Here is a 14,883-nt window from a genome sequence, read left to right on the forward strand (position 1 = left end):
AACGTATATCAGAGCGAGAGATACTTTCTAGTAGAGTGCATGAATGGCCACACGACGATGAACATTATGATACATACACACGAACATACATTTCTAAAACATTAATAAATCGGACATAGAAATGAACAAGTGGAGCAGAGCCATCTGGCGGATATCGCTGAACCTGCGCCTCGCGTCAGCTGCGACAGCAGCGCCACGTTGAGGTCGACGGTGGCGCCGCCCCGCGTCGGAGCGCTTGCCAGTCGCCAGCGGCGGTAGTGCCGCGCCGCGTCGGAGAACGTGCGGCGGTGCACTACAGGTGTTCCGCCGCTACTCAAGGGCTTTGCTGCGTGCGAGTTTCAAGTTGACCCGAATCATCCTAAATGGAATCGGGAAACAGGCCACTATCTTGTAAACTGGACAGAACAAGTCATTAGAAAAAGCTGGTAATAGGTATTATTGCTCAGAAAAAGATCACTATTGATCGTGAAGCAATAGTCTGGCGTGGGTTAGAACTGCAGCGCATTGTAGCACCAAAAATCAAGTTACCCTACTTCCACCCCATTTATGTCTATAGGTCTTTGATTCCCTACGCTTTTTAAGGATCATCCGCCCCTCCAGCAGTTTCCAGGCCCCACGAGTCTCCCGTAGGCACCGGAAACTTCAATGGCCCGGAAATGGCCACAACCAGCTGATAGTGAGTAGCCTCCTAGTGCGCTCGATATCTCCATTTGTTGTTTTGTGTCGTCAGGTGCTATTTATTGAGCGATGAAACATAATCTCAGCTTGTAAATTTGTCTTCGCTCATGTTTCCATATAGTGTTAGCGACCTTATCGTGATTTAATACAGAAAATTAATTAAAAGTTGTTTCTGAGATTGTCCTCATGAAAACACGCCCGGAAGGTCGCGTACGGCACGGCGATTTCGACAATCATTTTGGAAGCAGCCCGGTTGCTGCGTTTTGGAGTTATATACTTTATTGTGATTGCGGTGCTGATCAGTCGTTTCTTAAGAACAGTTTTTGACATTTTCTTTAAGGCCTCACTGTGCGCTGCTAGGTAAAGTAATTAGTCGTAAGGCCTCGATTCCTAGCCTGCATGAGGCGATATTTCCCGGACATGGCTGGTGGGACGACTGCGGCACAAACAAGAGCACCGTACATGTCCAGCTTTTCCTTGCATGATCGTGTGTTGTGCGGCATGCCAGGTACCTATGTATATCACTACTTCTTTGTTTAATTCCTCTCGTGTGCATGCTTTGCTGTGTGACAATTGACAAAAGCTTTGTGTGAGGGGTCACAGCTGATAATCAAATGGTTATTCATTCAGGAATGCTTTTGACTAATGCTTTTGTACATGTTTTTGCTTTGCAATGCATGTCTTTAAATTATTTATGATATTGCTACAAAATGATTGTATATAATCTTGGGTCTTTATTACAGGAGAATTCATAGAAGCTGCAGACTGGTTCGGAAATTTATAGTGGCCATACCTACCTTTTTATTGATTATTCTAATCTACAAGGCTGGGTTGCTTTGTATAAATTTAAGATTTTTGATTTGTTCAGAATATTCTTAAAATAAAATTGTTGATTTCAACTTAACTTGCAGATGACACATTGCAAATCAGTCAGTTATGTGATTCCCCAGTAGCAGTTGATTTGATTGTTAGTGGTCACTTTATGAAAAGATAATAAAGTGACCTATCCATTTAATGTTTTCATTTTCATTTTCCTTTTTATCTAGAAATTCTGGTGTTTTTGCCTCAAGCTTGCCACATCCTTTTGAGGATATTGCAGCTCCTCAGAGCAAGGATGACATACAATGACCTTGACAATCCATAGGTTTGGAAATCATTGCTTGAGGGTAACTTACTTTGTCTTAAACCACTTAGCTTCTACTGTCATCAGTTTTGATAGGTAGTTATGAAAATATTGCTGAAGTAAATGAATTAGTAGGTATTTGGTATAATGATAAGAGAAAGTTGTGGAAATTTCACTTAAGCTAGTGCCTTTAGCATTGAATGGCTCCATAAGTAAGTAGGTTGTAGGAAAATGAATGCCCCTTCTTAAGATTCTTTCCCTGTGTCATGGATTGGTTGTGATGACTAGCAGACCAGGCAATCAAGCTCATGTGGCAAAAGTCATGAATAATATGTCTAATACAAAGGAGTAATGAAAGAATGTAAATTCACAGCTATAGTTTGAAGGTTGCATCTGATTTTACCATATAAGTGAAGTGCAATAGAATCAACATTTTCCTTTCATTTTGATTTCAGTGCAGATATGATTGCTTTACTGTCAATCTGTGTACATTGTTCAATATTCATGCTTCAGCAGATATCGTTGAAGAGCATGTCATTGGCACAAAGAAAATGAATTATGACAAAAATAATTTGTTTTAAGCATGAAACATAAATACTGTCTGTCAGCTGCATCTTGAGGCAGTTGTACACCTCTCAATCTAATGTATCTGTGTCATAATTTCAAAAACAGAATGTTTGTAGGATAATCCCATTTTAGTCCTGATTGCCTGATCTTTGCACTGTCATTGGAATGTTTTGAGGGCCTTTGTCTTTATTATTGAATGTTCTTTAGTAATCCCTCCATGCAATGGTGTATAATGTATGTGGCTTGGGAGCTGAGCTATATATTGGACACAAAAAATGGTTCTGCCCTGCATCTGTCCCTGTTCCTGCTATTTCTTGGTTGGCATGAAGTGGTCTCAGTTTTCTTGTGCTGTGTTTGTGTTTCTGTAATATGTACAGATCACTTGATATTAATTTCTATGCTGCTCCCTAGCTCAGTACACAGATGTGGCAGTCGGCATATAAACCTCTATCGCAAGTCACAGGAGTTTTCCAGTCATTTTCATGTGCTGAGCTTAACGTTAAACCCTCGCTGGTTTTGGCGTTTGGGCGGCCGGCTGACGACGTGTGCTTAACCCCCCCCCCCCTTCCTCACCGTGGCGAAGTTGGCCGAGACCGCCACCAGGTCGGGAGTTAGATAATTGGCTGATCAATCTTAGACTAGAGCAGAATTTTGTTAAAGGAACATTGCAGTTTTTCTGAGAAACGGTTTCTCATCGGTATCCATATTTCCTACCCCTACCCTCTCCTCCCCAGATATTACGGGCCAAGAGGCCCAGGCGTTGTACTTTCCATGCCCCTCCATGGGGTGGCAACAACTTCCCCCATTGGCCGCGGTGAGTTAAATTACAACTCAAAATAAAAAACTCGCTAACTGCACTGCGAGCGGGCTCTGGCACGGGATCTTTCTTCACCTTTCCCGTTCACTAGGTCGTCTTAGGTCTCGCCCGTATGGGGGGGGGGGGGGGTCGAACGTACCCCTCGTTTTTCAGGAATAACTGGCGTAAAAAGCGGCTGATCCCGACGAAACTTACATTACCCTCGAGTTGATCAATTTTGCACCTACCTTGAAAATTTCATGACCCTGACCCAAATGACCTTTGACCCGTGACCTATTTCTCGAGACCATGTTTGGCCGGAATCGCAACTCGGCGTATGTTGGCTCGCATTAGCCGTGCGTTTCCAGTCTGTTCGTGAGTTCAAGCGTTCAGACATGTGATATGCTGTTGCTCTTATGCATTAGGGTGGGTGTCAAGGTCACCTGAAGGTCAGGTCAGGTCATTGACCTTCGCTGACCTCGGTTCACTTTTTCGGGTTTTACATGTTTCTTGGCTAGTTTTTGGAGCTGAATTCGAATTAATCAGCCATTTGAACCTATTTGAACATTCTGTACGAAGTTGTTTTGGTGCCTTCGTAACATCAGAGGCGGTTGACACCTACTTCGAATACCCGGTAGGACCACTACTGGTTTACCTGACCTGGCCTGACCCGACCTGGCCTAAAGGCCCGAAGACATCATTTGTAATCAAAACTGACATGATAATCGTAATCACTCAGCACCCCGAAAACCCCCTTAGCAGCCACACTTTACGACGTTGTAACAGGTCCCGATTTTCCCGACTTTTTGGACCATTGACCTGACCTGGAAGGTCAAGAAATGACTTAGGACCTTAAAATTGGGTAGCATCGGCTTCCTCTCGTCACGAGCTCGCTCGTTTTTTCCGCGAAGCTCTAGCTCCATCAGGGGTTAAATGGCAAGGGGGTCCAACGGACCCCCCCCCCCCTTATACGTTTGCGGCTGGCAAAACACCAATACGGGCAAGGTTTAAATATCGCCGTGGCTTGGACGAGATTTTCCTTCACGGGCTTCCAGCACAAGCTTGAACATCAAAAACATACGTTCTACACCCACTTGTCACAAGGTTGCGAAGCCGGAGTCGGTGTCATCAATTTTGGTCGGAGTTGAAGCGGAAGTCCCAAAAGGATCGGTTTGATTCAAGTCATGTTCGGGTTTGATGCGTAGTTTTAACATTTTGGACCGTGTGTGACGAAACACACGTCACGTCATTAAGGTCATTAGAGGTCATCGAAACCTTTCGCTAAAAATTCTCAACGAAATCGAATTAGCAGGCCTAGAAAGCCAGCTATGGATTCAAATTGAGCTATTTATTCGAATAAGTTTGAGTGTGGCCTCCCCGGACCAACTTCCTGACCGGCCGGCTAGGACTAGACCTCGAACGTAAGTCTACAGTCAACACCCCTGTTAAAGGAAACAATTCACTTTCCTGAAATTAGTATTTTGCTATGGATTTACGATTTTTTATGCTCAAAATGATCAGAAAATAAAATAAAACCTTTTTGTAGAAAAATTATTTTCTATATTTTAATATAGGACGAACTATATTCTATGTAAAATAATGATTGACGCGGAAGCTTATTACGCGTTGACCAATCATATTGCGTAGTTCAAACCTACGCATGCTGCATTAGCTGTAAGCAGCATGCTGATTGGCTGACGATGACGTGGCTGCATTCCTGTGCAAGGCACACATTCCTCTGCAAGGCACTCTTTTCGGAACGAGAAATGGAATATCTTCGTCTAGGGTGATCGTTGAGCCGTAAAAGCTCCTAATTTGTGCTAGTCTCAGCTCAAGCTACGAAACTGCTATTCCAGTTCAAAATCCCATGTTAAAAGTGAACTATTTCCTTTAACGACACTGACAGTCAACACCTCTGTTGACCTTGTCACCTTTCACAAGCAGAACGCATTTAATTCGACGCAGATGCACGCGTGGCAAACCCGAACGCAACAATATGGCCAAAATTGCAACAACGCGACCATTTTTTTTTTGCCAACTGCCAAGGTACCTATTTACCAAAAGTTGCACCCCGGTCCCCGATTTCGGGGTCTTTGACTTGATCTCAAAGGTCACCGGCTGGTCTGGGACCTGAAATTTGATGATCAATCGCTGCGTCTCGTATTGGTACGTACGATTTCGGGGCCTGAGTCAGTCTACGGCGATAAGTCTTGACTTCGATCGACTCTGACTCCGACTACTCAGGTCAAAGTCAAAATAAGAGCATCTAATTCGGTGCTCAATATTTGCTATTTGAATCCGTTCTCAAGATGCGCTGGAGACCTGCCAAAGCTGAGTGACGGGTTACAGACGGAACATTTCCCATGGACCGAACCTGCTTGCCTGGACAGCTTCTCAGTTTGGTCAGACGTGTTACAGAACGGTATCAAGGAATTATATGCCTTTTGGTCGTTCTCTGGCTGCTCTGATATAAATTTCCAACACGTTTTAATTTCATTCTGTAAAGCAGAACCACACTCGTCATGTGTCCGAGATGTGTGCTGATTGCCCGTGTTGATGGGTGCCGAGGTCCGGTCTGACGTGTGGCCTTGTGTGTGCGCCGCGCGCAGAGCTGGTGCTGTACCGGCGCGCGGTGCGGGCACTCAGCGGCAGCATGGCGCGGCGACCGTCCAGTCGCGGCCCGATCGACACCTACCTGGAGCACCTGGGCCTGTACCGGCTCAAGGTGCCGCCGCAGGAGCCGCTCTTCCGTATCGTCTCTGAACAGGTCAGCTGGGGGCCGCTGCCGGTGACGCGCCTGCCATCGGGCCGCTAGTCGCCACAGATATTCGTATGGGTTGTCTGTTGTAGGTTCTGTATTTGCTAAGCCCGGCATAACTAGCGTATCTTTAGCTGGTTATGCCGGGCTTTCATTTTGCTTTGGCTCGAGCGCCTTCTGTTCTGCCTTTTTTTTGTAAAGTTGCAAATTTTGCGTGTTCTTGATGAGTTGTGAAGATGATTGTGGGCATTGCGAGCTGCTTTTCATACTTGCTTTCACCCAATCCGTTTCAGCTATGTTTTACACAAACGGAGTATCCGAGATTCAAGAAGATGACGTGCCAAAGACTTCTTTTGACTCCGGAGAAGTACTCTCAGGTATGTGTATTGAAAAATGAGTTCGCCCTACACCTGTGTTACAAGATTCGGTTGGGATGATATCCGATTGCCTTTCGATTCTTTTTCTTAGGTCACTGCCGGTTGTAGTCACACATGCCAGCCAAACGTGTTTGCATTGGTGATTCATAACGTTTTCAATGTCGCCTGATGACTAATGTTAGCAGCGCATATCTGATTTTACCGGGGTTTTCCAGGGATCCTCATTTGGCCCACTTCTGTTCCCAAGTTATCGGGCCTCTGGTCAGATAGGATATGCTCGTTCGTGCCTCTGTCAGTGACCAATGGACGCGAATGACTGTCCTGGCGCTGCTATTCGGCTGACGTCACCGCCTAACGTCTGACGTCATTCACCGTTTGACGTCTGGTCCCAACTACACCCTGTCGGCTGACGTCCCGCCATGTCCACTCCCCAGCACACCGCCGAGCCCATGGAGGAGCACGTGTTGAAGCTGCGCGAGGGGCGCACCGCCGCGGGCCTGGCTGAGATGCTGGCTCTGGCTGATATTACACGGTACGACCCACCTCCTGGCCGGCTGGCAGAGCTGGCCCCGGCTGCCTCGGGAATTCCGGATGCACAATCAATTAGTTGAATGGCAATAAACGCCACGAACGTTTCCGTACAACCGATTAAAGCTGACCTACTAATGCGTTGTTATAACCAAGCCAGTTATGGCCAACAAGGCTAGATGAGAGGCTGGATGACTTGAACAAAGGTGTTTCGTTTTTTCATCGAATTAATTTAGCTCATTACGGCCATTCGATACCACCACTGAGTCCATATAAGTGATTCTCATTGCATTATATCTGAGCTGTTCGACCACATCTGCTCGTCTCCCGGCTATTGCACTGGTGTGCGGGGTGGTTCTGACCACTGACTACCCTGCTGTGGCGGCAGGCACGACTTCTGGCTATACAGTGAGATCGACCAGCCGCCTACAAATGTGACGTGTCGCGGATTTAGTCAGCGTATCCAGGTGGCTGGCGGCGACTCGAGCCACTACGACCTGGTCATCAGCAAACAGGAGGCCACCGACCGCGCCATGGGACAGTGTAGGTGGCCGGCGGCGGCGCTCGAAATTGCCCCCTTTCGATGGTTATTTACTGGGCGGGCCATGACGAGTCCTTGGCTTGTGGTAGTTCCTGCGACGCTCACCCGTACCGCGCTGGTGCCTCCCGCTGCGGTTTTCAATCAGCAAGCTATATTCTGTTTAAGTCACATACTAGGGCGATTTTTTATGGTGTTGCATGACTTGAATTCATTTCATAGCTGTTTTTACTAATGTAACTCTCTGGTGGTTCGATTATTCGTCGTAGACACAGACGGGTTGACTGGGCTCTGAGGATCCTAATCCGCCGCCGCCAATGCGCATCTCCCGCATATGCGACGCTAACGGTGCCTTTTGCTCCGTACAGCGATGGTGTATCACACGCTCTATACAAACGTCTACAACCTCCACAACGTGGAGCACGCCGTCGACAAGATGCTCTATGACAAAGAGTACGCCCGAACGCGCAAGGAGAGCCTGTGCAGTCAGGACGGCGCGCTGGCCGCCATCATTGGCAAGATGTCCGACTCGCCCGAGCACGAGACGTCGAGTGGGTTAGTGCGGGTGTGATATGGAAAGCGGACGGGCACAGGAGTTCAGGACATACTTTGGAGGTAGGAGAGGGGCGGGACGCCGACAGATAAGGATGAAGAGCTTGGAGTTGGTCAGAGGAAAAAGCAACAAGTTTCACGTGTTAATTTTATACTGTGGTACTCCGTACTCGTGTCCCATTACAGTACCCAAAATTTGGCTGTATTAAGGCTCTGGTGCAGCGCTTGTGGTGCCGCAGGTTTTGATGTGTGGCGCACATGAGGTGCCATGTGGTGGCTCTGGCTCGACAGTGTGCGTGCATTCTCCCGCTCTTTATGAAGCTATCACTGGCCACCTAACCGGAGCGCCACTCTCCCCGGCAGGAGCGGCGGTCTGTACGCCACATCGGACGAGGAGCCCTGTGACGTCATGGACATCCTGGACCGCAACATGGTGCCGTTCCCGTACAAGACGGCCAAGGCGCTGGACGGCACGCACTACCGCAACCTGCCGCAGGACGTCTGGACCGAGCTGGTCAAAGGTCAGACCGGAGGGACGCGCTGCTAATGGTTCACATTCTCACTGCCGGCTGTCGGGCCCCAGATTGTTTTCTTAGGCTGTTAAGTTTCTCCTGGTCTGGATGCCGTGTCAGCACACTTGTCACTTATAATGATAAGCATGCAACAGGGCTAGGACTGTCTCGTTGTTTAGTAACTAATTGCTCGGCATGTACGGAACAAAGAAAAAGTATGTTTCCTCAGGTGCTCGCACGGAAGGGTGGACCAGCTCCCTGTTTCTCTCTTTCTCTGTCTCCTTTTTCTCCTTGTCTCTTTCTCGCTATCTTTCTCTTTTTGTCTTTTTCTCTGTCTCTTTATATTTCTCTCGTTCTCACTCGGTCGCTTGTTTTCCGCCTCGGTTTTATTTCGTTCTCTATTTGCGTTTGTTACCGTGAAAGAACAAATTTACAAAGTAAATATTTCATTGAGTAAATTTTCATTCAGTAAATTTTCAATCAACAAAGTAAATATCATCATTATTTCTTTGGGAGCTGTGTGGTGACTAGTAGCGGCTAGCTGTGCTCTCCGTACGTTATGTGACCACGGCCGTCCACCTGTCCCCGCGCGCACGAACAGAGCGTCGTCGGGAGCAGCAGCGGCCCGACTGTAACGGCTTTCTGGCCGGCATCAAGTGTCTGGTGGAGCTGGGCCAGGTGCTGCCGGCTGACGAGCTGGCGCAGCTCGAGTCGGAGGCGCGGCCAGAGTACCGGCACCTCTCCGAGACGGGCTCCACGCTGTACGTGGCGCACATCCAGGAGATGTCGCCCAACCAGGGACCCGTCTGCTGCTTCGTCGAGCCGCTCGGAAGAAAGTGAGTGCTGCCCCTACTTGGGCCTTGGTATACAAGGATGGTATAAAGCTTATTTCGCTGATTAAAGAAAAAAAAAAACGGGCTATTAATCGACATTAGCAAAACGCCAAACTCTTACCATAATAATAATTTGAGCTGGCATTTCCACTGTAGCATATTTGTACGCCCTTGCTGCGCAAAGAGTAAGCCTGCGTTTCTGTGTGCGTAAGTGTGTAATAGCGCACCGGGGTACCCCTAGACCGACGCTGCCTAAGCCAGTCTGTCTATGTGTGCTGACGTGTCGGTGTGTATCTCCAGACTTACAGCCAGTCTGTCTGTGTGTGCTGACGTGCTGGTGTGTATCTCTAGAGTCACTGAAGTTGCCGTATGCCAGTCTCTGTGTGTGTGTGCCTATGTGTCTCTATGTGCTAATATTTTGGGTTTTCTCCAGGCTAACGGTGCCGTACGCCAGCCTGCGGCCGCTCTGCTCCACGCCCGTACCCTGTCCAGTGTCACCATCGCCGGGCAGTGCGCGCGCCAGGACACCGGGTGAGTGCATACCAAACATCAGGCTTTGGGTAGTCAGTTGGTCATAATGTCGGGAGCTGTAACCGGGAGGAACCGCTGGGTCGTCATGGTGGTCGTAATACGTCATGCTCGCCTGCACTCTGCTCACTGCTCACATATGCATTATCGTACCGTATTCGTGCCTTTATCCGTAACTAAAACATATCCGTGTCCGTGTCCGTACCTATACCCGTACCAGAACCGTACTCATGCCTATGGCAATGCAGATGTGACACTGACAGCAGCGTTGCCTCATTCGGCAGGTCGCCGTCGCTCCCGTCACAGCACTTCTGAGCGCTCGTCGTGCGGCGATCGTCACCTCTCACACACAGACTCGTCCTGTAGCACGCCACAGGTGAGGTCACTGGATTACTTTTTGATGTGTTGACTATCTGATGGGTGAACATGCTGGATTTAATCTGTTTACATAACTGTACCTGGAAGGAGGTGCTGAAATTAGACTGTCGGGAAGGGCTGGTTTTATTGGGCTCGTGTTTATCGAAGTTTGACGGAAATCCACTGCTAGTTTGGGTCGCTCATGTAGTTATTCGTGAAGGTGCTGATAGTCGGCTTCGATGAAGTAGATATATTCCTTTTGGCAGCACTGCTGCTTGAGCAGTAATTCTATTCTTGCGCTATTAATACTCGTGCATACGAGTCATGCATCTTATGCACGGCCAGTCGACGACTCCTTGTTACGCCATAGTGTAATAAATGGTTACGCCCTACCTCTACCACCAGGAGCTGGCCTGGTCGGCGCCCAGCTACATGATGAGCGAGCCTCCTGCCGGCCTCATGTCCCCGGTGGCACTGCCGGGGACCTGCGACCTGTCGGCCATGGTACACCAGCCGCCGCAGCAGTACGGAGTCCAGCTCGTCGGATCACCTGTCTTCCCTCCGCAGGTGACACACGCGAGACGCGCGCGCACTACGCTAAACCATGTTCTGTTCAAAAGAAGTCTAGGCTTATTTGCATATATCAGTTTAAAATATAATATCAAGGGTAGCGTGTCAATCAAAACCATCCGTGAAACCACGGAGTATATATTCTACGACAATGTATTCCGTGGTGTAACATATCCTGACTTGCTTTCGCGTTAAATGTTAAATGTCGCGCAGAAGTAAGTCGGGTAAATGCATACTAAACTGTGTGAAAATGCGTCGAATTGTTTTGTGTGTGTGTGTGTGTGTGTGTGTGTGTGTGTGTGTGTGTGGCAGTGCTGCTGGTTGCTACGTGATATTTCTTTAGCCGGTTACATGCTATTTGTATATCAAGAACCGTTACCGCGTGCACTGAATTTATTTTCGATAATTTATTGCCCGTATTGATTGTTACCAATGTTAGCCCGTCGCTGACTGGGCCGGTTGTGACGTAACGTGCGCCGTCTCCCCTCTGCGGCAGTACATGCCGGCCACGTCGGCGGCCGGCCTGGAGCCGCGGCTGCAGGCGCTGGCGCTGGCCGGGCCGCGGCCCACCGAGCAGCCGCCCGTCGGGCCGGTCATCATGTCTCCGGCGGTGCACGGCCAGGAGCCGGCCGGCGAGCCGCCGCCGCCGCCGCTGCCGCCGCTCTACCCGGGCTGGCAGCTGGTGGCCGGGCCGGGCGGCGGGCCGCCGGTGCTGGTCCAGTCGCCGCCGGCCGCCGTCAGCAGTCCGCAGACCCCGTACGGTCCCCCGCTCTACCAGACGCCGCCGCACCTCACCCAGCCGGGCTTCTACGGGTACGCCATGCCCGGGCCGTACGAGGTGAGCAGGAATTGATGGCGCTCAAAAACGTTGCGAGCGGTTTCCTTTATTCATTTTGAAATGCAGTGTGCTTGTTCCACATCCAATAGGTCCATTAACATCACTGATTTTCATTCAATGAATAATAGAGACGAAAGCTATGGCCGTTCTACAAAAAAAGCTAAACATTATGGTGCGAAGACATGCAATTCGCCCGCTTTTCCACAAGGCCATGTAATTGTGTTTGGTGATGTGTACGTTGGCGTGGTCCACCATGACAACACTGTGACTCTACTTGTTCGCAGCAGCAGCAGCAACAGCAGCAGCAGCAGCAGTACGCGCACCAGCAGCAGGCGGCTCAGGCGCCGCCGCCGCCGCGGGCGCCGGGCGCGGCCGGCGGCCGGGGGCCGGGCCTGTACCCGCTGGAGGTGATGTCGCCGCCCGGGCCGCAGATGTTCGCCGTCTCAGAGCCGGCCGACACGGGCGGCGCCTTCTACAGCCCCGGCTCGGCCGAGGAGTCCGGCTACCGCTCCCGCAACGCCTCGCACTCGTCCAGCAACTCGGTGGACGGCTCAGGTCAGTGTGCTCCCGTCCTGGTCCCACATATCCCGGCTCAGGTCAGTGTCGCTAGAGGTCCGGCCCGGCATGTCCCGAATCAGGTCAGTGATGCTAGTTGCTCCAGTCTCCTAGTCCCCTGTGGCTCGACTTTATTTAGTGCCGATGGGTGCCCCCTCTCGGTGCGGCCGTGCTCCCGATTCCTTTCCGACGAACGGATCGGGAGTGTTTTGTACGGTGCATCAGTGCACCATGTTTATTTGCATATATTTTGCGTAAACTCAAAGATGTGCTTTTCGTATTCGGCGATAAAATCAGATTACTGCTTCTCCTCCTTCACCGCAGTGTCTTCGAATGGAGCGTTTGATGCCTGACCTGTGGATGACGTCCCGTCCCCAGTTGGCGACATGAACTCGCCGCATGGCCGCAACGGCGGTATGCGCCGTGGCCGGCCCGCCGTTCGGCCGCCCAAGGCCGCACAGCCAGCTCGCAACCTGCCTCCGCGTCTCAGCAAGTTTGTGGGCGCCGGTGCGGCGGCGGCGCCGGCGCCCCCGCCGCAGCCGCCGCCGCCGGGCGCCGGCGCGCTCCTGTACGCCGTGGCGCCGCCGTTCTTCTACCCGCCGGACGGCGGCGGCGAGCGGATGGTTCTGGCCGAGAACGGCAGCTACTACCTGGCGCCGCCGCCGCCGCCGGCCGCCGCCGGCTACTACTACGTGCCGCCGCAGTACCCGTACCCGGGCCAGGGCCAGTAGGCGGCGTCCACTGCGCTCGCTCGGACACCCCGCCGCCGGCGGGGCGGGACGCGCACACATCATGCTATTCTATTCTAGAGGTTTTGGGTGCTCGTGGGTGGGACACGGATCATGACGTCCGAGCTTCGTGAAGCAGCCGGGCCTTGCCCGAGTACTCAGGTGCCTGTGAGAGAGCGGGGTTCGCAACCGTCGCCGACTGCCCGCTGCAACACGGAGCGGCCGTCGCTGCCGCCGCCGCCGCCGGGAATGGCAGGACAGGTCCCTTTCAGCGTATGCCAAGGTATGGAAATTCTATCGACTGATCAGAAACGGCCTCTGGTGCCCAAATTAAGACATTTGTCACCGCTCTATATTTTATGATATTCTCATGGGAAAAGTTTTACAAGTTTCTTGGCTTCAGCAGTTCTACATTTTATGCAGCTTTCGGACCGTTTTAGCCGTTCAGTATTTGACCTGACATTGAAGTACTGTTGACGATGGGCTGTAAGCGGGGTCGTTGGTTCCACGTACCGCTGCGCGATCCGGTGGCGGCCCTCGCCTCCGACGGGAGTCTGGCCGCCAATCGGCCGTTTATCTCTGACCGAGTGTTCGCCATGCCGCCGAGTCACGTATTTATTGCGTGTTGGTTGATTCGCCGGTTTGCTGTTGAACTTTTGTGGGCGTATGTCGATCATGTGACCGATTGGGAAGTGCTGCGGGCGCCGGCCGAAATGGTGCCTTATTGAAACTATCGATATCCCCTCCCCCGAAAGGTGGTATAGAAGGGAAACATGGCGACCGGTTTAATGGGATGTTAATATGCTCTCGGTTCTATGGTTATCCTATGCGCTCTCCTCTTACTTATTTTAAGTCCAACTGGCGCAAGTAGAGCTCTTTCGGCTAGTTTTCCTGCCTGCTGGAGAGCCATAATTTAATGTAAATTTAGAGTACAGCTAGTGTACAGGCCGTATGTGGCCGGCCGGAACGTTTGTCTGTTGTTGTTTTGGCACGCCCATGTCGGCGATTCTGCTCAAGCAGCGCGTGGGGCTGGGGATTTGCCCAACTCAGTGCGCGGAACTGAGTTCGCCCAACTCAGCGTGTGGGGCTGGGGCGCCCGACTCGGCGCTGGGACGGGTCGCAGCGGTGCCCGGTGTCGGTCAGCGGACCGGCGCCGGCGCGGTGACCCGGCGCTCTCGGCTGCTCACCATTGATCAGTGTGGCGGCGCCGGCGCGGCGGTCGCTGTGTCGACGGCGACGGCCGCTGCCGGCGGCTTCCTACCTCAGAATGGCGGAGGAGCGGCGCCAGCGCGTGCGTGGCTGTGCTTGTGTCGGGCCTGTCCTTCGCCACACCGTTCCCGTATGGTCGGTACTTCCGAGAGAGAGACTGTTGTTCCTTTGTTTTGTAGCTCTTTAGAAGCAAGCATTTACGTTCTCTTGGCGTTCGTGCGCGCTCCGCATGTGTATTTGGGGACGGAGCGAGCGCGGTGTCTTGAAGCCCAGGGCCGACTGTTCGGCGACCGTATGTGCATGTGGCGCGGCCCCGGTCCCGGCCGGAGGGCCGAGCCACGGGTGGCTGGGCGCGCCGGTCGGCGGTGGGCCGGGCGCGGCGTGCGAGCTGTGACTTGGTGACAACTGAGCGGCGGTGATGCCAGGCTGTAAGTGGTGTGGTGTGGTGTGTGACGGCGCTGGCTGTTGGATGGACGCCCGGTGCCGCCAGGCCGGCTCGTCAGTGCCGCAATAAACTAGTGTTTTCCACTTGATGTTCTGAATTGGCTGTTGGTGTCAGACATTGTTGACTACTACCGATCTTCTGATTTGTGAGAAAACTAGGAAAAGCACACCAATTTTAATTTTGAATATCGATAGGTAAGCTATGGCAGTTCAAACTTGTGGCGACCTTTTTCATTTCGTCTGAAATATTAGGTATGTTTTTACATAGGCACATAATTGCTTATTCTACTAGTCTATAAGAGAAAAATAGCACCATATTGCGTGACACTTCTTCCACCACCGGCAAATTATTATGCTGGGGGATAGCCAGAATAGTGTCTTTCTTCGCGAAT

The 14,883-nt window shown here is 51.3% G+C and overlaps 1 protein-coding gene across 4 annotated transcripts; it reads left to right on the plus strand.

The window, feature by feature from the left end:
• The first annotated feature begins 608 nt into the window (after window positions 1-608).
• Window positions 609-14,580, plus strand: LOC122364596 (protein ovarian tumor locus-like). Of its 4 annotated transcripts, none has more exons than XM_043335169.1 (14): window positions 609-676; window positions 5,774-5,931; window positions 6,216-6,299; window positions 6,734-6,831; window positions 7,216-7,370; window positions 7,734-7,920; window positions 8,281-8,438; window positions 9,031-9,265; window positions 9,696-9,793; window positions 10,075-10,166; window positions 10,553-10,714; window positions 11,214-11,555; window positions 11,840-12,110; window positions 12,489-14,580. In XM_043335169.1, the coding sequence occupies exons 1-14, from the start codon at window positions 646-648 to the stop codon at window positions 12,839-12,841; spliced, it is 2,424 nt and encodes an 807-aa protein (XP_043191104.1). In that variant the 5' UTR covers window positions 609-645; the 3' UTR covers window positions 12,842-14,580. The 4 variants fall into 4 exon arrangements, with proteins under 4 accessions (XP_043191104.1, XP_043191088.1, XP_043191097.1 ...); XM_043335153.1 differs by lacking the exon at window positions 609-676 and adding an exon at window positions 886-1,186; XM_043335162.1 differs by lacking the exon at window positions 609-676 and adding an exon at window positions 886-1,186 and having other exon boundaries at window positions 11,843-12,110.
• The last annotated feature ends 303 nt before the right edge of the window (window positions 14,581-14,883 follow it).

The sequence above is a fragment of the Amphibalanus amphitrite genome, unplaced genomic scaffold, assembly GCF_019059575.1.
Source record: "Amphibalanus amphitrite isolate SeventyFive unplaced genomic scaffold, NRLGWU_Aamphi_draft 000027F_arrow, whole genome shotgun sequence".
In the NCBI taxonomy this organism is placed as follows: Eukaryota; Metazoa; Arthropoda; class Thecostraca; order Balanomorpha; family Balanidae; genus Amphibalanus; species Amphibalanus amphitrite.